The sequence below is a fragment of the Rattus norvegicus genome, chromosome 18, assembly GCF_021556685.1.
Source record: "Rattus norvegicus strain SHRSP/BbbUtx chromosome 18, alternate assembly SHRSP_T2T, whole genome shotgun sequence".
In the NCBI taxonomy this organism is placed as follows: Eukaryota; Metazoa; Chordata; class Mammalia; order Rodentia; family Muridae; genus Rattus; species Rattus norvegicus.
Window position 1 is genome coordinate 16793914 of NC_141551.1, and position 22926 is coordinate 16816839.

At 39.2% G+C, this 22926-nt stretch overlaps 1 protein-coding gene across 11 annotated transcripts in view; it reads left to right on the forward strand.

Annotated features, from left to right (window-relative positions):
• The window catches only part of Kiaa1328 (KIAA1328 homolog), a 294734-nt gene that overhangs the window by 86258 nt on the left and 185550 nt on the right, over window positions 1–22926 (forward strand). For 7 of the 11 annotated variants that reach the window (NM_001437308.1, XM_087593274.1, XM_087593273.1 and 4 more), the window contains 1 exon segment: window positions 15553–15680. In NM_001437308.1, the coding sequence (NP_001424237.1) occupies window positions 15553–15680 (128 nt within the window). 11 annotated transcript variants of the gene reach the window in all.

The following is a 22926-nucleotide window of genomic DNA, read 5'->3' on the forward strand; positions in this document are numbered from 1 at the left end:
TAGAGTTCTGAGAGTCAGCAGCCTTTTCTGTTTCCTGATCTTAGAGGAAAGTCGAGCAACTTTTTGCTGTTAAATGTAAAGTTAGCCGTGGACTTTCCTTATATAACCTTACAGTATGCTTGTTCCATGCTGGACTTGTTAAGGGTTTGTAAAGACATTGAATGTTATCAAATGTTCTTCTGTATTTGGTGAGACAGTTGCTGGGTTTATAGTGTACATGGAAATGATCTTAGACTGGACATACACTTATGCAAGAAAATCTGCCCCTTGAGACAATGGTATGTAGGCACATTTAATTTTACTCCAGACATCTTTGAAAAAGAAATAGTTGTGCATTTTTATACTTTACCATCCAAATATATACAGTGTGTTCTAGAGAATTAAAAACAACAAAATAAGTAATTAAAAAAAAAAGCCTTCCAGTTTAATTCTCTGCAGAAGTCATGCCTTCAGTGACAAGAGTTGCTTCACACAGCAGTTTAAGCCAGTTCCTCTCACCTGCCCTTCCGACGCCGTAGGATGCACACTCCTCGTCTACCAAAGCAGCTTCGCAAACGCAATCTTTGCCTCTGTCAGGAGGTAGAGCCCGGGATATTGCATTCCTTATGACCTAGTCATACCCGTTCACTTTTAGACTTTCTGCATTCTATAAAATAGGTTTTTCCTTTCTACTTACAGCAAGTAGATAATATGGAAATGTTACCTAGCGTGGGCAAATTTCCACTTTGTAGTGTACTTTGATAGGCAAGGTATGTGGTTGAGAAAGCTAGATAGAATTATGAAGGCCATTAACTAAGCGTATTGCCTGTTCTGAAAGGTTTTACCTTCAATTCCCTTTTGCCTCAGTGGAGATTTTTTCTTTTTTTCAGGAAAAATGAAAAGCCTATGAGAAATTATACTCGTTTGTGAAAACAGCTCTTTGAATTATTTGTACTTTCTGTTCAACTCCATTCCCTCTTCTAATATCCAACTTTTGTCTTTTTATTTTGAATGACATATATAAAACAAGAAACTTATGTTTTTATTTAGTTGAGCCTTTACTCTCATCATACCTTTACTGCATGTCTAAAGTGGTCTTGGTAGTCAGAGTGGAGCAGACGTGGCATACTCAATAGAGTGAATGGGAAAAGCAACAGTTTTTAACCAAGGTACTCGACTGAGTACGCGTTTGATTCTAGTACACACACACACACACACACACACACACACACATGCACACGCACACATACATACACACACGTGCACACGCACATGCACATGCACATGTACACATACACACACATGCTCACACACATACACATACACACACGCTCACACACATACACACACATTCACACACACATACACACACATGCATACACACATACACACACATGCCATACACACACATACACACACATACACACACATACACACACATACACACACATGCCATACACACACATAAACACACATACACACACATACACGCACATGCACACATACACACATACACACATACACACACATACACACACATACACACATACACACACATGCCATACACACACATACACACGCACACACACACACATACACACATACACACACACAAATAGATTGTTTTGCTCCTGAATTTATGTAAAGAGCTATAATTTAGGAGAGAGCCAATTTAATTGAAGAAAATAGGAACAATGCTAATATTCTGCAGGAAACAGACACATCAAATATTTATAAGCTGACTGTGGTAGGCATTCCTGAATCCCTGTACTTGTGAAGCTGCAACAGCAATATTGAGAATTTGAAGTTAATATGGGACTAAATAATTAAATCTCCTAAAAATTCTAAAATTATAAAATTTGGATATTTATTGATAAGTACTTTAGTCCTACATACCAATGGGATAGATGTACTTATAGTTTATGATTTGTTATACACTCAGTTCTATAAGTGTTCCTGCATGTGTACACACACAGAGACACAGACACACAAAAACATATGCACATGTGTGTACACACACACGAGCACACACACAGGAATAACTGAAAATCATATTATGTAAAAATTGTGTGTTGAGACAACACAAGGTACATCGGAAAATGGGTTTAGGGACACAACACTCAAAAAGTTTATCAGTGAAACATTTAAAAAGTGAAGAAGATACTTAAAAGTGGATAGCACAGTTTTTCATATATTAAATGCTACAATAAATATGGTGCTTTATCTGCGGGAGTGAACACAAAGAATTACATACAACTCATAAAACAAGTTATTCTCAAATAGTAGAGGGTTGGGGGGGTTATTGAAAACATGTGAAACGTTGCAATGCCTCTGTGTGTGTGTGTGTGTGTGTGTGTGTGTGTGTGTGTGTGTGAGAGAGAGAGAGAGAGAGAGAGACAGAGAGACAGAGAGACAGAGAGACAGGGACAGAGACAGAGAGACAGACAGAGACAGACAGAGAGAGAGAGACAGAGAGAGAGAGCCAGAGAGTGAGACAGAGAGACAGAGAGAGAGGGAGGAGAGAGAGAGTGATCTGGCCGATGTGTGAGGCTTGAGATCAGGGCACAGGTTTCATGTCTTACCAGGTTGGCATTAGTTTCCGACTGTACCTCATGTCTGTCACTTGTGGTACTCACATTATGCCTGCATCATTTCCAAGTCTGTTACATGCACTGGAGCAAATTTGTGTTTTCTAAAGAAGTGTTCTAACAGAACTCATGGCATCTTTTTATACCTTAGTGCAAAAATGAAACTTCATTTTATTGCAATTTAGTTCCACTGGCAGCAGGGGGGGTAGTGGGTTCACAGTCTGTGCTGTACTGACCAGTGCTTTTCTTAGCTTTGCAGCTGCACACATGGCAAATTATTATCATTTCATGGTTACCGTTATGAGCAATTTGGTAGAGAATGACAGCTAAATTATGCACTGTTGCTTTTATTTGTTTTAATTTTGTAATCTAAATATTTTTTTAATAAGAAAACACAACTCAGAAGGGTTCTTAGTAGGAGAGTGATCTTTGTATCACTCAGAGCCAGGCCACCAGTGGGTTTTGCATTTCACTCTTGTGAATCTCTTGTGAACTGTCAACATTTGAGCATACAGTTTTGGAATTGTCTATATTTTAAGAAATGCATGTTTTTAACTTAATTATCATTGGCTCCTGCTACTTAATAGAAAGATTTATCAGGCAGTTGAAATGACACATACATAAATTTAAACCCTCCTCTCAGTTTTTGAGGGCAGAGGATTCCCACTTTTCATTCCAGAAAGTACCCTGGCCAAAGCACCTTACTCCTCATTGCTTTCCTCCACAGCCTTCCATGAGACTGCTCATTTGAAGAGCAGGTGTGGACGGTGCCCACAGAAGGATGCTCAGAGCACACAGTGTCTTTGAGCACGAGTACATTCGTAACTAACACCTAGCACTTAATAAGAAGTTAGAAATACGCCTCTTGAAATCAACAGCCTTGTGTCAAAGCTGCAGTTTTGTTTCCAGTGTTTAAGTGAACGACTTATTAGAGTGTTTCTCTGAGCTGTTGCTGTGACTTCTTTAGCACCCAGACCTACTGATTCTGTGGGATGTCCAATGCTTAAGAACTTAGCCCAACACTAAGGCTTTCAGTCCTACGCTAGAGCAGTGGTTCTCAACCTGTGGGCCATGACCCCTTTGGAAGTTGAACAGTTCTTAAACAAGGGTCACATATATCCTGCGTATTAGATATTTGCATTACAATTCATAACAGTAACAAAATTACAGTTATGAAGTGGCTATGGAAAAATTTTATTGTTAGGGTCTCTACAAATTAAAGAAATTAAATTAATTAAAGAATCACAGGTTGAGAACCATCATTCTCGAGCCATTACACAGACTGACCGGAAAGGTTCAGATGAGCTGCTTGTCTTTAGCAGTGTTGACAGTGACATAATGTAGTACTGAAAATCTTTTATTATATGCATATAAATTGGTCATAATCTTTATTTTGTTTATCGTGTTCTTAGTGCTTTTAAACCATTTTTAAAACTCTTTTGAATATGTAATATTGCACTAAGAAATAGTCATTTGGGTGTTAGAAAAGCAGATCTTTCTGATAGTTGGGAATAAAAGAAATTTTACTTTGATAATATCATCCTTAATCTTATTAGGTATGGTTTTTTCCTTTGTTATATATCAATTAATCTTATTAATTCATTTGTATTATGCTATAGACCATTTTGAGTTTATATCAAAGGTTAATTAAGTCAGGAATTAACCATGAGATACCATTGTCTACTACAGTGAACGTTATTTCTTTCCGATGAAGCTAATCTACATTAATCATGAAGACTGAGTGGATTTTATATTATATGACAGTGCTCTAAACAGGATATATACACTTTTTGAACATAGAAATGCTTAATTTAAAGTTTAATGAAAGAACATTTTGATTTGAAATTGATCAGAGAAATTGAAGGTTAAATTGATTAGAGAATTATTTTATGTGCATTTTATAAAATCCATGTTGCCATATATGTTTGTGCACTGTACTAGACCATACTCACAGCACTATGGGACCTCATGTCACGCTGCTTTCTTGAATAGTTAAGAAATAGAAATTTGGAGATCGCTTACATATGTACTGAACTTAAAATTAGAGGAGAATAAAAGATCCAGAGGAGGTATTTAACTAGTAGGTTCTAGATCGTAGGAGGGAATGCCTGCATTTAAAGATGTACACATGGAAGGAAGCCACTGAAAATGATTTAAGAACAGCGAGTGAACAGGAGTAGTGGGAATGGAGGAGGAAGAAGTGGCTAGCAAGAAGGATAGAAAAGGAAATCAAATTAGAGCATTTTGAAATTAGATTGGAGAATTATTGTCAACATACAGGTTGAATAGTGTGGGGCTTGGGAAATGTGATACTTGCCACATCTCCAAGTAGAAATGCAGAGGGAGAGTCCAAGGGCATGTGTTAATCTCTTCAGAGTTTTCGTAATAATACAAAGGAGAAAGACGCTGACTTTGTAAAAAGGAACCATTGTTTGAGGAGGGCTGTGCTAAGAGTTGTAGGCCAGTAGCAAAAGTCATCTAAATAACCGTGCCCTGAGCAGGAAGAAGACCACAGGGCAAAGCTCACCTGTTGACTCAACACTGAGTAGTAGCGATAGAATGGGGCTGGCTGGCTGGCTCCGCTGGTTAGGGAACCTGGTGATCTGAGTTAAGTTCCCAGGACACACGTAGTGAAAACAATTTTTGTTCTTTTGTCTCTGCCCAGGCAACACACACACACACACACACACACACACACACATACACACACACACACACACACACACACAGAGAGAGAAAGAGAGAGAGAGGATGGGGTAAGGGAAGAGGGAGAGAGAGAGGGAGAGAGTTATAAATGAATAAAATACAACTTTTAAAAACTTCAAGTGTATTATGGCCATCTGCATTCTCAATAATGTATTATTATACTTAATAATAATAAGTTATACTTAAAATTAGTTTTTTTTGTTTGTTCTGGCTATAGCTGTTTATTACTCTCATAGGTTGTTCCTATTTAAGATTTATTTTGTTTTTCATCTCTCACCAGTGTTATATTTTTATGTTTTGTCTGTTAAACATAATTGCAAAACTCAAGACAAGAAGGCACACAGCCCCGTTCATGTGTGCTGTGCTCTCTCTGTTCTTTCTTCCTCCCTCGTGTTCTAAAACTCCGGCCTTCATGGTTTTCTCCCTGCACAGTCTTCTTTAGCCCTTTAGACTATGCCTGCGACAGGAATTCTTCAGGTTGTCCTTCCCTTGAGGGTTTCTTACTTTCTCCACATCAGAAGGTGGTATTTGGTGAATATCCAAGTCTCCATCAGCAGTTCTTCCCTCTCAGCACCTGAGAAAACGTGCTGCTGTCTTTGATGTCTGTGCAGTGTGATGGGAACCCCAGCATTTACCACCAACCCTTTATGGGTGCTTCTGTCTTGCTCTCAAGATTAATTTTCTTCTTCCTCCTTCCCTTCAACTTCTGTCTTTTGCATTCAGAAGTTGACAGTGATGTTTCTTGGCATGGATTTCTAAGTGTTAGTCTATTCAGGATTTGCTCAGTTTTGGAAAGGGGTCGTTTTTCAGCCCCGCCTTCCCTGTGCTTCCTTTCTGGAATGGGAGCAGCACTCAGGTGGATCTTTTGTTGTTACCACAGTTTCTGTAGGCTCTGCTGATTTTCTTTGTCTGTTTTCTCTCTGCTGTTCAGACAGGGCATTGTGTAGTTTAAACTTCATTAATTAATTTTCCCATGTGCTCTTTATCCTATTGAGTCATGCATTGGGCATTTTATTGGATTATTCTAATTTTCAGTTTCAAGTTTTCCCTTTGATTCTTCTGAATCAGTGTTTCTTCGATGAGACATTCTAGCTTTTCATTTTTTTGAAGCACACACATTGAAATATGACTAACTTAAAGTCCTTTACAGGAAACATCTGGGTTATTTGAGTATTGACACCTGTTGATTTTCTTTTCTCATTGAATGAGTATTTTCCTGGCTCTTGATGTGGCGTGTGATCGGTTGTGTTCTGGACTATGGGAGTGTTCTGTTATAGTCCTATTTAAATGTTCTTTTAGTTGACCTTTTCTGGTATGACAGCAAAGGGGGAAGAAGAGGTTATTCTGATTCATTGCATTTAGATTGGTGTGAAAATTCAGGGTCACTAAGTACTTATATGGCACTCGGGAGTGAGCACCTCATCAGTGCTGGGTGGGGATGGAAGTTTAGTTACCTGGAGACACCATTACCCCCCTGGTGAGGGCCAAGGCTTCCTTCCCTGATGGCTTCCACTCTGCAGCTAAAACAGCAAACTTCCTACAGTGGAGTCAGCTTCCTAGTCTGCTCCAGTACCCGGGTCCCTTCCTAGTCTGCTCCAGTACCTGGGTCCCTTCCTAGTCTGCCCCAGTACCCGGGTCCCTTCCTAGTCTGCTCCAGTACCAGGGTCCTTATTAGTGCTGGAGTAGAGAGCTTCTTTCTTCCCACAAAGCTTCTAGAGATGGCCATGAGCACACAGGAGGGCAAGACGGGGTTCAGATTCTAGCCTCCACTCTCTCCTGTGGTACCACCCCTGGGGAAGGAGGCTGCTGGGAGGGCTCTCAAAAGGCCAGGGCTTTGCCAGTTTTTATGAGGTATTTGGCTGCAGTGAAGCAGTTCTTGACTGCTGTCTGCGTTCTCCTTTGATCCTGGCTGAAGAGAACAGGTTGCTCTTGGATTTAAAAAAAAATTTTTTTTTTACTTTGTATTTCTGGTTTGGCATTTCTGAGTTGCTGACTTCCTCTATATTTATTCCAGAATTCAAGAGAAAAACAAAAACAGGTAAGTCAGGACCGTGTTGGCAGTCCTGAGGACCCCTGCCAAGCTGACCTATTTCTGTTTTCCAGTTGCTTTATGTGCATTTGCTGTCTGATATTCAGGAACTTGAACCTTGCTTAGTAAGAGGAATAGGAAAATGTAGTTTACCTCATATTGTCTGGAATCAGGAACCCTATGACATTTATTTCATTTTTCTCTCCTTTAATGTTTTGTTCCGGCCAACTTTCTGAGCATAGCCGATTGCTGTATTAGTTCGGAAGAGGCCCTTTTTCTTGGTGTGGAAATTGTTGAACTGACTTAGCTGAGAATTCCTTTGTACAAAGTCACCCCAGACTAAGCCTAACATGCAGTCTACTTCCTAGCACAGCTGTTTTTATGTTGAAATTTTAAGTCTTTATCTCTGTTATTAACTCTCTGTGGTAAAAGGCCTTGGCCCCAGAGTTTGTCCTCTCAGCTTTTCTCTCTTAGACCACAGGAAGCTTTAGGCAGTAAAGGCAAACCTAGGTCTAGAGTTTCTTGACCCTGTAAGACATTTTCCTTTGAGCGTTTTGGAGTCTTCCTCTGTAATGCTTCTTGATAAGAGGGTCAGGAAGCCATCTGGTTCTTGGCAAGTCTTTAATATAATTTTGCTAAATAACCCTTATGAGCTTGGTTATATCAGGAATCAGTAAAGGGAAGTTATTCATAAAGCACTTTATTGCCATGTGCTTTCACAGCAATGCTAAACTCGGGAAATGAAGACCCACACACAAGTTTCTGAGCGTCTCTCTGAGCAGCATTCTCATTGTGATAGTGAATCTCAGTTATTTTAGAATCAAGAAATGACACACCCTAATATTTTTATAACTTAACCTTGAGATATTCGATGTTATTTTCATCAGATAAAAACTATTTCCATTTTTCATCCTATTTGCAAGACTTTCTTTTATTAATTTTTACCTGTAGTTATTAATAGAAGATAGTATTTTCATAGTGTGTGGAGAAGCTTGCACACATCTGATGAGAGTGCTCTCCTTGAAGGCCTCCCTGGCTAATGGCCTGGAGGTGTGGAGCTATCATTCCTCAAAAAGCTTAAAAGCATGCTTGAAAAAGATAGAGCATAGGTATTTAAAGCAAAGATTAGGATAAAGAAAAATAATTTTCACCTATGGATTCCTCTCACAATATAAATTATTAAAACCCATCTATAATATGTGCTGATTATTATTACTTAGTTGGACACAACAGAAATGTTATACTGCTCTGAAAGCTCAGGACTCCGCTTCCTCTTAAGGAAAAAAATGAGTTGTTTGAATCGTATTTTATTTTCTATGTATTTCCAAACAAAGATAGACAACCAAGTAAACCAAACTCATGCATTCCAGGGTCAGCTTAAAGGATAGATTACAGCAGTATGCCCAGGCTGGACTAGCTAGAACACAGATCTGTTGGTACAGATGTAGGGAGACTGCTTTCTAAGAAGTCGGTACCTGACACAGCAGCGGTGGACTCCACCAGCCAGCTCACTGGCTAGGGTAGTATCTGTGGGTAAGTTGTCAATCATTCTGTACCACAGAATTCCTATGTACAGTAATAACAGTTCTTCCTGTTTTGTTTTGTTTTTTTTTAATAAAAAGTAAAGCTGAGAGTACTTCAAAGCATTTGGGAGGGCTACACCCACAGATATACTTACACTGAGCCATCCACAGATACTCTGGTTTAAACACCTCCTCTTAACCACCAGCTTTCAGCTGCAAGATTCATAGTGACAGTGTTGGACTCTGCCAATAGAAGGCACAGAAGGAACCTGAACAGGGACACGGTAGACACAAAAGGTTGGCGCTGGGAGAAAAACTGTGGACCACCTTGTTTGGAAAAGGGAAATGAAATGGCAATTTGAACTTAATTTACATCATCAAAAGAAATGGTTTTACACAGCAGCAAAAGAAAGGGGAATTGTATACATTGATTCTGAAGGTTGTCATTTAATAGCAGGAACAAACCGGCTGGACCAGAAGCAGATTTCTTTCTCAAGGGATTTTGCCTATTTCTTATAGCTGGGTTGTCACCTCCAAGCACTGCTCACACGCCTTGGCTGATCTCTTAGGGTATGGGAACTATGCTTTACAGACTGTTTTCAGTGGTCTCTACTGTCAGAGATTCCTGTTTGAAACTAGAAATTTCCAGTTGTCTAATTCCTATAGTTCATTAAAAGCTAAGTTTATTTAACCTGCCTTTTCCAAATGAGGAAAATATTTCTAGTTTGGATCTTGCTGAAACTTGTTGTATTTAAAAAAAATAAGTATGTAAGCATGTTAGAATAGAGGGGATAGTTGGCTTTCAATGGGTACACTTCCTCTCTAGAGTACACTTGAAGTAAATGTTCTCTTAGAGTGATGTGTGACAAAGAAATCAGTCTGCTTCATAGTGTATCAGTTTATACCCACCTTCAAAAGTAAATGTATGCGCTTTGGTCTCCATTGTGTGTGGGAGGTTTCCTGAAAAGCCAGAACAGGCAAAAGATAGGAACAGATGCCTCCCAGCTCAAGTCTTTGTCCCAACTGGTTTTGTAAGTGTCACACAGAGGCAGAGGTTTAGTCTCCTCTGACGACAGGGCTCCTTCTGAGTAGGTGTCACACCTGTGTGTGTAGTCTTGCACAGCTCACAGCTTAACAGAAAGATGACGTTTGGTGAATTCTTGTTTAGCTCGCTCTACCCAGGGTTCTGGAGTTGTTGTCTTCTACTCACAGCTTGTTGCCATTGCAGTCTCCCTGCCCAGGATGAGAGGGTCACACACGCGGGCTGCAGCTGAGCTGGGGACAGGATGTTGGAGCAGCACCTTCATCCGCACCTCTCCTTGCTCTGTGTCAGTCACGGCCTGTGTGCTTTCTACAGTGTTTAGAAATTGAAATGGGGCTGGAGAGATGGCTCAGTGGTTAAGAACACCGACTGCTCTTCCAGAGGTCCTGAGTTCAAATCCCAGCAACCATATGGTGGCTCACAACCATCTGTAATGGAATCCGATGCCCTCTTCTGGTGTGCCAGAAGACAGCTACAGTGTACTCATACATAATAAATAAATACATTTAAAAAAAGGAATTGGTAAATGACTTATCAGGTTTTTGTGTTTGTTTTCTTTTGTTTTGCTAGTGTGACTTTGCCCCCTGTGGCACAAAATATAGCCCCATGAATATTTTATCAGATCGTGCTTTGATGAGTCAGTAACAGTTCGCCACCTGACTTAATAACCAAGTACACATAGCTCTGGGGGCTCACCTGACACTCTGTTTTCTACTTCTCCTGTGATATTCCATGGTATGAAAAAGAGGAGGAAAGAATCACCAAAAATGTAAAACAGATCGCAAAAAATGAAGTTTTTTTGTGAAACTTTATATCATAATAATTTTAAATGTATACAAGAGTTAACAGTGAACCACTATGTACTAGACTCCACAAATGTTGGATATTTTTGAAAGCCTCTACATGTGTGCATGCATGGATACATGCGTGTTTGTGAGTGTATTTGCAATAAAAATCTATAGATATAAATTCATTTATTTACTTAAAATTTGAATATATTTTTATTTTGAACCATTTTAGAGTGACAAGTGTCATATTAATCAAAATTAAATTAGACCTGTTTCTTAAGAATAGAAATAACATGCATGCAAGTACACATAATACACATCAAATGTTTTAAAAGAAATATACATTTTTACTTTATTTATATTACACTAGGATGCTAAGGCAAATTAGCAGTAATTTACAAACTATCAACTCTTCCAATTTTCCTAGCTGTCCTGAAAGGATCAGGTCATGGCCCATGGGTGACGTTAGCAGTACCCTTGGCATCTGTAGTGTTGAAGAGCATTCCCACTCAGACTCCTTTTCTTATGGCATTGACTCTGACCATTTGCTTAGGAAACTTGCCAGAATTCTGGATTCTCCTGTGTTTGGTATGATTTAACTCATTCCTTTATTACTTTTAATTCCTATAAACTGAAAAGTTTATTTGGTTAAATTTAAACTAAACAAATACTAAATCTATTTCATAGATATTTTTGCGATTTTGTATGTAGCCTCTCTGTTTTAGTAGTAGTAACTCTTTGGGTGGTGATCCCAACATATCAAAGACAGCTTTTGTTTTTGTTGTAAAATGCTGATTTTTTTTAACTTTACCATTGCTCCCAATAGCTTGCTTACTTCTGAAAGTAAGTTTTTGTTTCTTCAGCGCAGTCCCTCTGGTTTAGAGAGTTGAACAGTCTCCTGCATCTGGATTTCTTGTCTTTATGATGGTTAGTTTACAATAATTCTTCTGAACAGAGAGGCTCTAGGGGTTATTTTCCCCTTCCCACTCTTCAATTGTTTTGAAATATCACTATGAAATATTAGGGTTTTATTTATCCAAGTTCTATTAATTAGGGTGATTATTTATTCCTGAGCACAATTGTTCCAAATTAATTAATGAGTTTCTTCAAGCCCACCTCCTTTCTTTGGTCTTTGAGCTCTTTGTCGCATTAATATAATATTAATATAACATAATTCAAGCTCACCTTGAATTTTTCTTATCCCAGAATGCCTTCAGCCAATGAATCCTGGCTCCATTTTTTTTTTCAAGATCTTAATGATTAACCTTTTCTGTTCACTGGATCTGTATTAAGGCAGCTACTCAGTACCAGATTAAGTAGTGTTCTCAGCATCAGAGCAGAGGCTAAGGTGGGTGATGACAGTGGATTTTGCTAGACCAGAAAGAATCTTCAGTTGGTCACCATCTCTTTTCATATTGGCAGCCTGTTGGGGCGTCTTGTCTGGTCTTTTATGCCCCACACCTCAGACCCTGTTCATTCTACCTGGGTGCCTGTTTGCATTTCCGTGTGGTGCGTTTTCATGGGGCCTTTGTGCTGTGGAAGAGGATCATTTCCTTCAGCCACTCCAGCTGACCGGTGCAGTTGCTTACATTTCAGTGTGGCCAACACCAGTCCAGTCACTCCTAAGGGCCTCTCTCCTTCAGCAGAGGCTGTGCTGTCTGGAGGCTTTGCTCAGCTTTTAATGGTTGGATACACTACAGCGTGCCATAGGTCTCACGGTTTGATGTATACCTTTTTTCAGGTTCGATCTTCTATTACTAGTAGTACATCCTTTTATGACCAAGATTTGGTTAAATAGGTCCTCCCTTCAGTTAAGAAGAATTTTAACTACATTTTCCTAAGATCTCACTCCAGGTGCAGGGTTAAAGTCTCGTTGTACTCGGAAAAGTTAAACATGGTTCATTCTGAAATCTGATAAAACCAAGATATATTTTTTTAAAAAATCACTAACTATGAGACCATATATTTTTATATTCTGTCACATAGCATGTGTTTAAATGCCTATAACTTGTTTCAAATGCTGACATTAACTTATAATCTATGTAATTCTACTTGTTTTTTTTTCTAGAGTAAAATCCATATTCTGTGACCAGACTACTACATTCACAAAGTATAAACAACATTGTCTATGGTAGCAGCTAGAATTAAAAAAACTTTTAATATTCATAATACTTGTCTCCTTGGCACCACACAAATCATTCCTGTCACTTGGAGCTTACACACACACACACACACACACACAAACCAAAAATGTAAAACCATGGAAATACAGCATAGCTTGACAATAGAAACTATCAGCTTATTTTACCACTGCTCTCATCTGTTGTTGCTGTTGTTGTTGTTTCAGACACTAAGTATTCAGTAAGCTCTTGAAGTTAATGTTACTCTATGCGCTTTGTGACCTGGCCTTTCACTGTGTGCCAGGACTCTCCTGTAAGCCGTCTTGGGTTCCGTTTTGCTAAAGGTTAATAACCAGAATAATGAAGCACGTGGTTACTTATGCAGTTATGATTGACCAAAGTTATTAGAATAGGAATCTGCCTAGAAGCAATGATTAGGTTATGAAAATGTTAAGTAATATTGAAACTAGTTATAACTTTGACATTTAAGAATTATTATCCCTATTCTTAATCATGATGATCTTGCGTATGTATGGAATAATCCCATTGGACAGTAGTTCTGATGCCAACAGCATACAAAACAGGTGCTGGGAGGGAGACTCAGAGATAACTTGAGTGAAAGGGAGCCTAGGAGAAAAGAGCCACATTAAGAAGCTGGGGCAGGGGGGTAGAGAGATGGCTCAGCAGTTAAGAGCGCTGACTGCCCTTCCAGGGGTCCTGAGTTCAAATCCCAGCAACCACATGGTGGCTCACAACCATCTGTAATAAGATCTGATGCCCTCTTCTGGTGTGTCTGAAGACAGCATACTCACATAAAATAAATAAATTAATTAATTAAAAAGAAGAAGAAGCTGTGGCAGACCTACCTGTGCCCCAGGTGCCTGATCTGCAAAGTGGAACCTTTCTATCTGGTGCTTTCAACGTGAGGATTCTCTACACGCTAGGAGCTGTGAAGAAGGGCGCCCAGGCTAGGTTACTATGTTCTCTGTACCAGAAATGAAATATATGTGCAAAAACTTCCTGTTGACATTATTAATGAAATATGGATGTGATTATTGATATGCAAAACAAGACAAAATTTCAAAGTATAATTCCTTTATGCTTAGTAGAGTTAGGAACATGTATAAAACGGCACTAATAAAATACTGTTTACTTAAAATCAGGTGTACTATTGAATGGCATTAAACGTTTCCCAGAGTACCAAACTACCTCCACCTCACTCCAGAACCTTTCACTTCCTGTCCTGTCCCCCCAAACCTGCACCTATCTCTCCTGCTCCTCTTTCCCAGTCTATAGCAGCCACCGATCCACTTTCTCGTCTGAGTGGACTTGCCTAGTCATGACTTTTCACACACAAATGTGTATGGTAGCTAGCCTTTGTGTCAGGATTCTTTTTCATGACAGAATACTTTCAAGGTTTGTAGCATGTAACAATCCCTCATTTATTTTATTGTAAATGGTGTTCCTTTTATAGATACTGCTCTGTTGATAAGTTGATGGACATTAAGGTTCTTGTTGCTACTAAGTCACTATGAGTAGGGCTGCTCTAAAGAAAAACTCAAACCATGTATAAGTTTTTGTTTAGGCTTTTAATTTTTTTGATAAATTGGACTTATTGGGCTATGTAATGAATCTATCTTTTTTTTTCTTTTCTTTTTTTTCGAGCTGTGGACTGAACCCAGGGCCTTGTGCTTGCTAGGCAAGCGCTCTACCACTGAGCGAAATCCCCAACCCCTATGAATCTATCTTTTAAAAATACACTACATTATATTCCAAAGTAGCAGCATATGTGCATGTCTGTTAGACTGAAAGGTTCCACCTGAGCATATACATGCTAAACTTGCCATCAGAAATCTTTGGATTTAAAGTCTTTTTCTTTGTGCTTTTGGTTTGCCTTTCTCTGATAGCAGTTGTGGTTACCATCTTTTACTTCTTGGTCATGTATGTATTTCTTTGGGAAATTGCCTCAGAACCTGTGCCAGTTTTTAAAATTGGATTAGTGTTATTCGTTGTTGAGTTGTGTTGTGTGAGCTGTCTCTTTGTTCTGAATATCGATCCTCTATCTCATACATGACTTAGAGTATTTCAATGTGAGGATTTCTTTGCAATTTCTCAATCCTATCACAAAGATGTACTTGTATGATTTCTTCTGAGAGTTTAATAGTTTTAACTCTTAAATTATTGGCTTCTTGTCTTTTTCCTTTCCTTTCCCTCCCCCCTTCCCCCTCCCCTTTCCCCCTTCCCCCTTCCCTCCCTCCCCCCCTTCCCCCTTCCCCCTTCTCTTCCTTTTTTTTTTTTTTTTTTCGGAGCTGGGGACCGAACTCAGGGCCTTGCACTTGCTAGGCAAGCGCTCTACCACTGAGCTAACCCCCTTCTCTTCCTTACCTTTCCTTTCCCTTCCTTTCCCCTCCTTTTGGAACAGTATATGGGTGCATTGCCCCAGTCCAGCCTTGGACTCATGATTGTCAGCAGGATGCTTCAACCTCCTGAATGCTGGGGTTGCGGGCATGTGCTTTGTGCCTGCTCCATTTTGATATTTACATAATGTAATAGGAGTTTCTCTGCATAGTCTGCAAGGAAACTCAGAGAATTGTCCCTTCACTGGGGTGATCAGTAGTACTTTCCTTAATCAAATCATTGTTTCATGATTGGACCCATGTGCTGTTTTATCTGATGTCATACTCACCTGCTCTGACCATATACTGTTGTATTTTTCTCTCTGTTTTGTTTATGGTATCTGTATATGAATCCGTTTTTCCCTTAATTTGCATTCTCACCTCTTCAGCTACAGTATAGAGAATGTCAAGAACTTCTAAGTCTCTACCAGAAGTACCTGTCAGAGCAGCAAGAGAAGCTTACCATGTCGCTCTCAGAGCTTGGAGCTGCTAGAGCACAGGAACAGCAGGTAAGCATCCTCTTTTGCTCCAAAAGCTTCATTTTCCTTTTATGTTGACAGTCACATGATGTCCATGTTGTTTTAAAATTTACACATATCTCATGGCTTCCATGTCTGTGACCTTCATCTTTCCTTGCCTGTTCCTACAAGTCCAGTGCTCATAAAAGAAACTTGAAATAAGATCATAAGAACACGCGCTGACCTGTTACTTGGAGCTGCCAGCCCTTTGTTACTCGTGGGCGTTTGGTGTCCTTTTGGAAAACATTATTATCCTTTTTCTGATTCTAGTTCGTAGAATAATAAATTATTTGGTGACTTCTGTATAAGCTTCTACGCATTAACTTAAATTTGAGTATTTATAAGTAACTATCTATCATCAAGTGATGAGTAGTGAGAACCTTGCCCTTTATGATATAAAAGCAGGCCCGAGAGCTACGAGCTTAGCCTTCTAACACTGATACTTGATGTCTTTGTTCTTACAGAGTAAGTCTTCACATGGCTGGATATAACCTTTCTCGTAATAGAAAGTACAGTGTCCTATAACACCATTCATAGTGAACATGAAAATACAGAGAATGTGTGTACAGGTGCATGTGCCGTGACATGATATGTGCTCCATCACATCATGTAATCAGTGAAATGAAGCAGGCACAGAGCACGCTTCCCAGCCGTGTTCCCCAAACAGCATCAAAACCCTAGAGGTCAAGCTGTCTAAAGAACAGCCTGGACACAACTAACGCCTTTGATGGGCTAAGAATTTTGCTAATGGAATTCTAATTTTAAGCCTAAAATTTGCACATTGGGGAAAGTAAAAATAAACAAAACCCCAAAAATATTAATATCACTGTATGTGATTTAGCTGAGATATTTAGCATAGACTATTTTTAGTTAAAAGTTTTTAAAGAAATATTCAAATTGTTAATGGCTTACTGATATTTTAGTTTGGAATGTTCTCTTGTTCTGTTTTTGAAAACTAGGTTGTACAGTGGCCACAGAGGAATGCTGCAGCTTATGTTGATTGTTTCTATACATGTCTACTGTAATCCGAGAAGAAGTTGACAACTCTGTGTGCCTCCAGCCCAGGGTGCTTGTAAAGATCAGGTGCATCCTCACATGCTCTGGGCATGGCAGAGTCGAGGGAGGCAGCACAAAAGCAAAGGCAACTAAGAAGGGACTCGGAGGAGGCAGGGAGCCTTCATAACAAAGTTGTTAGAGCCTGGAAGCCATAGGAGCATAGCCATGGTTATCAAAGGTAAAAGGGAGAAAGAAAGAAAACCAACCACAACCTAGGCAGGAAAAAGTTGATGTCTGATAGGGAATCTCAAGCCTTTTCATGACCAAGAAATCTCCAAGTCTATAAAAGGAGCACATAATGGAGAGGAACCATATGTATGTAACCAGTGTGGTAATTAATGCCTTTGCAAGTCATAGTGATCTTCAAAGGTGCTGTTTGGAATATGCTTGGCCAATGGGAAAGTGGCACTATCAGATGTGGCCTTGTTTCAGGAATTGTGTCACTGTGGGGATGGGCTTTTTGGCTCTTCCAGCACTGGGCACCACCCATGCTTCTCTCCTTGATGATAATGGACTGAACCTTTGAATTTCTGAGGCATCCCCAATTAAATGTTGTCTTTTGTAAGTGGAAAAAAAAAGAATAGCTGGAAAATGCCAAATAAAACTTCCTTAGTTATGGTGGTTTTGATTTAAGCCAAGTATGAACAATCATAATTGACTTTGCCACAGGTAACTTGAATCTTAAGAGGTGTAACTAAAAAAGAAACTGGAAGGAAAATGTCGGCCTAGTATATGTAGTGAATATGCTCTCAAAAAAGAAGATACCTAGTCTTAGAGTGTAATTTGGAGTAGGTATAACACTTGGACTTATGTTTTATTTCCAGCTCCAAAGCAAAAAAAAAAAAAAAAAAAAAAAAAGATATCTCTTGTTCATATCCACAGAGCTTTTTGAAACATATATTTCATTTTAATCGTGTGTGTGTGTGTGTGTGTGTGTGTGTGTGTGTGTGTGTGTGTGTGTGTGTGTGTGGCTGAATGCGGTATGTTCACATATCTGTGTTGCCATATGCCCTGGATTTGGAGTTACGCGTCTTTGTAAGCTGTCCCATGTCTGTTCTGGGAACTGCACCCAGTCTTCTGCAGGAGCTCCTGATTTGTGAGCCATCTCTCCAGACCTTAGAATGTTTTAAAAACATTAGTGTTTTCACCAAGAACTTGGTGATCAGGTTCTAAAATGTCTTCATAAAACATAAAAATGAAGTTGTAACTTAGAGGAGACTTCTAGTCTCTGCTGTTTAACTTGGAAAGGGAAAATACGTTTGTTTTATCAAAGAAGAAGCAGAGTATAATTACAAACTAAAAAGAAAGATGGTCTGCAGAGATGAACAGACTAGTTGTGAAAACATTAAGAATACACTAGACTTCACAGCAAGCGAAGGGAAAGGAGGAGTCAGGCATATATATGTCTGCCAGGTCTGGGTCTAAAGAAATGGCTCAGTAATTAAGAGCAAATACTGTTCTTACAGAGGAACTGAACTGGGCTCCCGGTGCCTCCATCAGGTGACTCGCAGTCACCTAAAATTCTCTTCCAGGAAGATCCAATGTCTGTGGGCTTCACAGGCACCCACATTCATATGCACACACACACACATACATGCACATATATACACACACAGGCACCTATATTCACTTGCACATAAACATACACACAGTCACACACATTCATGCACAAACACACACACACGTACACACACTCACAGACACACAAAATTTTAAAGTAGAATAATTCTAAAAAGGGAACACTTATGCCATGGAAGAAGGATGAACCACTTTGGGGAGGGAGTGGGGTGTCAAAAGGGCAAGGACAGTAGAGAGGAGGATTAATGAAAACCAAGTAAAATGAAAACTCCGTAATGACATTCACTGCTTCATAGATCACTTTTTTAAAGGCTAATTATAGTCTAAAGTGATAAATGAAGCAACTTATTCCAAATTTCAAAGTTGTTATAAGGACCAGAGGCAAAAACACAAATAGGAATAATTTAATGGAAGTTAATGGCTTAAATATATTGAGGCAAGCACCGGATCTCACCTTATCAATAAATATATAACTATTGCTGAAAAAATATAGACTATGCCATCTCCTAAGAAAAACCTTTAAAACAATGTACCCTGTAGTAGTTTAGTGGAGGTGAGTCATGTATCATCTTCATTTCTTGTTGTGACAAGTACCTGACAAAAGTAGTCAAGAAAGGAAGGGTTCTTTTGACTCGGTCTGAGAGCCATGGTGGTTAGAGCATGAGCTGGATCCTGGTGCTCACTCTTTCCCCTTTTTCCTTAGCCCAGGAACCCCGCCCATGGAATGCTGTACTCCTTCCTGTCTACAGAGTAAATCTTTCTACCTCAGTCCAGTCTAGTAACTCCCTCACAGAAATGTCAGAGGTTTGCTTCTGTGCTGGTTCTAAATCCCAAAGAGTTGACAGACAGCATTAACTATCTATCCCAAGTTATAAAGTTAACCTATGTAATATATATGATATTCTATAAGATATATAAGATGTAAGATATACATGTATAAAATCTTCATCCATTTGGCAGATGTTGATCAGTGGAGGAAATCTCAGGCTGCTGTTTCAGTGTGCTTATGCCTGAGATGCTTATGCTTTGCGGTACCCCAAAGGGAAAGCTTACAGTGAGCTATTGTAAGGACTTAATGTGTTTGAAGTTTCTTTGCTATTTGAAATATAATGTGTAAAAGCAAAAACAGTTTTGAGAGCATCTCTTTGGGGACAAGAAGCTTTGTAGCACACATATAACCAGTAGCAGTAACTGCAGTAGGTAGGTTTGAATGTATTTTTTTAAGAATCATATTTGTATTAATTCTTTGAGAATTTCTTAAAACATATTTTTCTTTTAATATATTGATTTTATTTCCTTACTATATATATCCAAAACATTGTAAAGTATTGAAATAGCTACGAGCATTAGTTCTTCTGATTATGATTGCCCGGGCTATTTCGAATCGTTTTTATGCTTCCATATAAATATCAGGATGTCTTTTCATTCTACTTCTCTCCCTTAACTCCTAACGGATTCACCTCTACCTCTTGGAACTTTATGGTCTATTTTATTGTAATAGCCCACTAAATCCAATGTGTGCCACTCACCGTTTGTGGGTGTGGAACCACCCAGTGGAGCAGGGTTGGCTTCCCAGCAGCCAAACTCTTAAAGAGAACTGACTCCCTCTCCCAGAAGCTGCAGCTCCTCAGTTAGGGGTAGAGGCTCGTGAACGCCTCCCCACTCCATGGACTCATGAAGCCCAAAGGACTCTACAACATACTCCCTAGATCCTCAGTCAGCATGTTCACAGCCGCTCTAACCACCCATACCTAGCAAATGGAAGCGGCGTGAATGTCCTCCAACAGACAGATGGATGGTGGAAGTGTAGTACCTCTGCACTGTGGAGCACCTTTCAACTGTAAAGAATCATGGACTGTGCAGGGGAATGGATAGAGCTAGAACACACCATGCTGTGTGACGTGTATCCCAGACCCAGAAAGACAGATGACCCATGTTCTCTCCCATTAGAGGCTCCTGGCTCCAAAGGTTCCAATGTGAGTGCAAACCCAGAAGTTTGTAGGACTCAGCAAACTAAAAAGCGACCATTGCTGGTGTAGGGGAATTGGGGAGCAATAAAGAAGGGAATAATATTTTACAAGGGATCTGATAGCAGAAATATGAACCACGGGGGCTGTAATTAGGGACAGAGAGTTAGATAAATACAGAGGAGGGAAGTTAAAAACAGTACGGATGTCTGAAAAAGTCATAAAGATTCTTCCCACTTGAAAATATCCATAATTTACATAAGTCTGTGTGTTAAGTGTACCTATAATTTAAATGAAACCTTCCCATGTGTGCTTATAATGTTTTTTTTCTTTTGTCTTTGCGTTGTTTATTGGGTATCTTTTGATTCTTGGTAGGATATCATGATAGTTTGTTGAATTTATTTATTAGCGCTAACAGTCTGATCGTTGATAAATGCTTAAAGGTTTTCTACATACATTATCACTACTGATTATAAAGTAAATCAGCTGCTCTAAAAGTGTATGCATGATGAAATTGCCTTTTTGTATTTTCACTCAAAACTCCAGCAGGGTAACTATTCTTTGTGCTTTTCCAGAGGTCTGGATCAGTAAATACTTCAGATAAATGCTCCTTTGTGTTGCCGTAGGGAGATAGCTCAGTGTGTACAGTGTCATGAAGACCCAAGACTTCAGGACCTGGGCAAAACCTAGGTATGTTAGCATGTGCTTGTGATTCTGATGCTGAAGTGGTAGGCACAGGAGACTCTGGGGCTCGGTAACCACTCAGCCTGTGGAAGGCCATCTCAAAATAAGGGGGACAACCCGTAAGGAGTAGGAGTAGCACCTGAAGTTGACCTATGACTCATACATTTGTACTTATACACAGATACACAGACATGTTCTCTCCCTCCCCCTTCTCCCTTCCTCTGTCTCTCCCTCTCCCTCCCTCCCCCTCTCACACACACAGCAATTAACTTTGCATTCTTATGGATACCCTGTAGAACCTCAATTAAACAGCTTCTTCAGAGCACAGGAGATCTTACTGTGCTTAGGAGGAATTGGACATAGTGACATCATTGCTGGTGTGTTCATTGATTTTTTTTTTCTGCCATTTGCTGTTGGCAGCTTTCATTTGTATGATGCCATTAGTCGGTTGCTGCCTCTTAACAAGTGGTGAAATGGCTTTCATTAGGTTAGACAACTGGTCCAATGTTAAATTTATATTAGGCACACTTTTCAAGACTTACGTCTGACTCTAGACCCCATTCTTTTTCACTTTCACTTTCTTAGACTCTTACTATTTTAATAATGTTAGCAGTAACAATGACAGGTTGTACTTACACAGCATTTATTCTATACCAAATGCTATTTAACGCTCTTTATGTATATTGACATGTTTAATTCTCACCGTAACTTTATAAAGTAGGCGTCATTATTTCTGTCTACTGGGACGGTCAGAGAGATTAAATAACTTGCTCAGAGTTGATTGCTTACAGCTGTGGGCATGGGACCAGGATTCCAACAGTGGCAGGGTTACCACTGCAGCAGATGAGAATACTTATATTTGTCTTAGGAGCTTGATGCAGCTTTTCAAAAGGTGTTAAACTTTTTTAAAAAAAGGTAATAACTGTTTGGATTCATTTTCTTTGAAGCTCCGAGATGGTATTGAAAAACTAAACTTCTTGTAACAGCTGAGGTTTTCAGGTACTAGTCAAGAAATGGATAGTATATGGGTAGCAGGAAGGAGAATGGAATACTCTGTCTTCATAGTTTCCTTCCTACATGAACACCTCTGGATAGAGAGAAAAAAGAATGTTCCCTGAAGTGTCTATTTTATTTTGCTGTATTCTTTGTGTTGCTTTTAATTCTAAATGATAAAATTAATTTCACCTAGTCTTCATTATATAATTGGGCAAAAGGTAGCATGTATTATCTAGGCATGGTTTTTGCATAGTATTTCCTATGTACGACTTAAAGACTTAGACCTGGGGGCTGGGGATTTAGCTCAGTGGTAGAGCGCTTACCTAGGAAGCGCAAGGCCCTGGGTTCGGTCCCCAGCTCCGAAAAAAAAAGAACCAAAAAAAAAAAAAAGACTTAGACCTGTTGGAACTCTTGTATCTAGCTTGACGTATGCACAATAAATTTTCCTTTTAGTCTGACTTGATACCATAAGACCTAGAAGTTCAATAAAGCCACTCTGGAATACCAAAATCATGCTTGAACTTCTTGCATTAAACTCCTTACATTTTATTAGTTTACCCCATTTTTCTCCCAAAACTGTATGATAAACGGAATAATAGTGGAGGGACCTTTAGAAGACATGCTATCATCCTGAATGACCAATAAACAGTCAAGATTTCATTACCTTAGACCCTTTGCTGTGAGTCATTCTTTTGTATTTTGATATGTTGGTGATTTCAACACATGATGTAGAAAGAAATGCATTAACTGACTGAGTTCCTTTTGTCATAAAATGTATTCAAAGAATACAAACTTTCTAAAGTCCTCCAATTTACCTATACTCCCCATCCATTTTAAACAGTTCTTGGTTTATAGTAAATTTTGTAAACATTCTCTTTCTGCATTTTAAGTTTTTTTTTTTAATTTCAAGATAATCTATGCATTTTCTTTCCATTCTGGGCATTTGTAATGCTGAT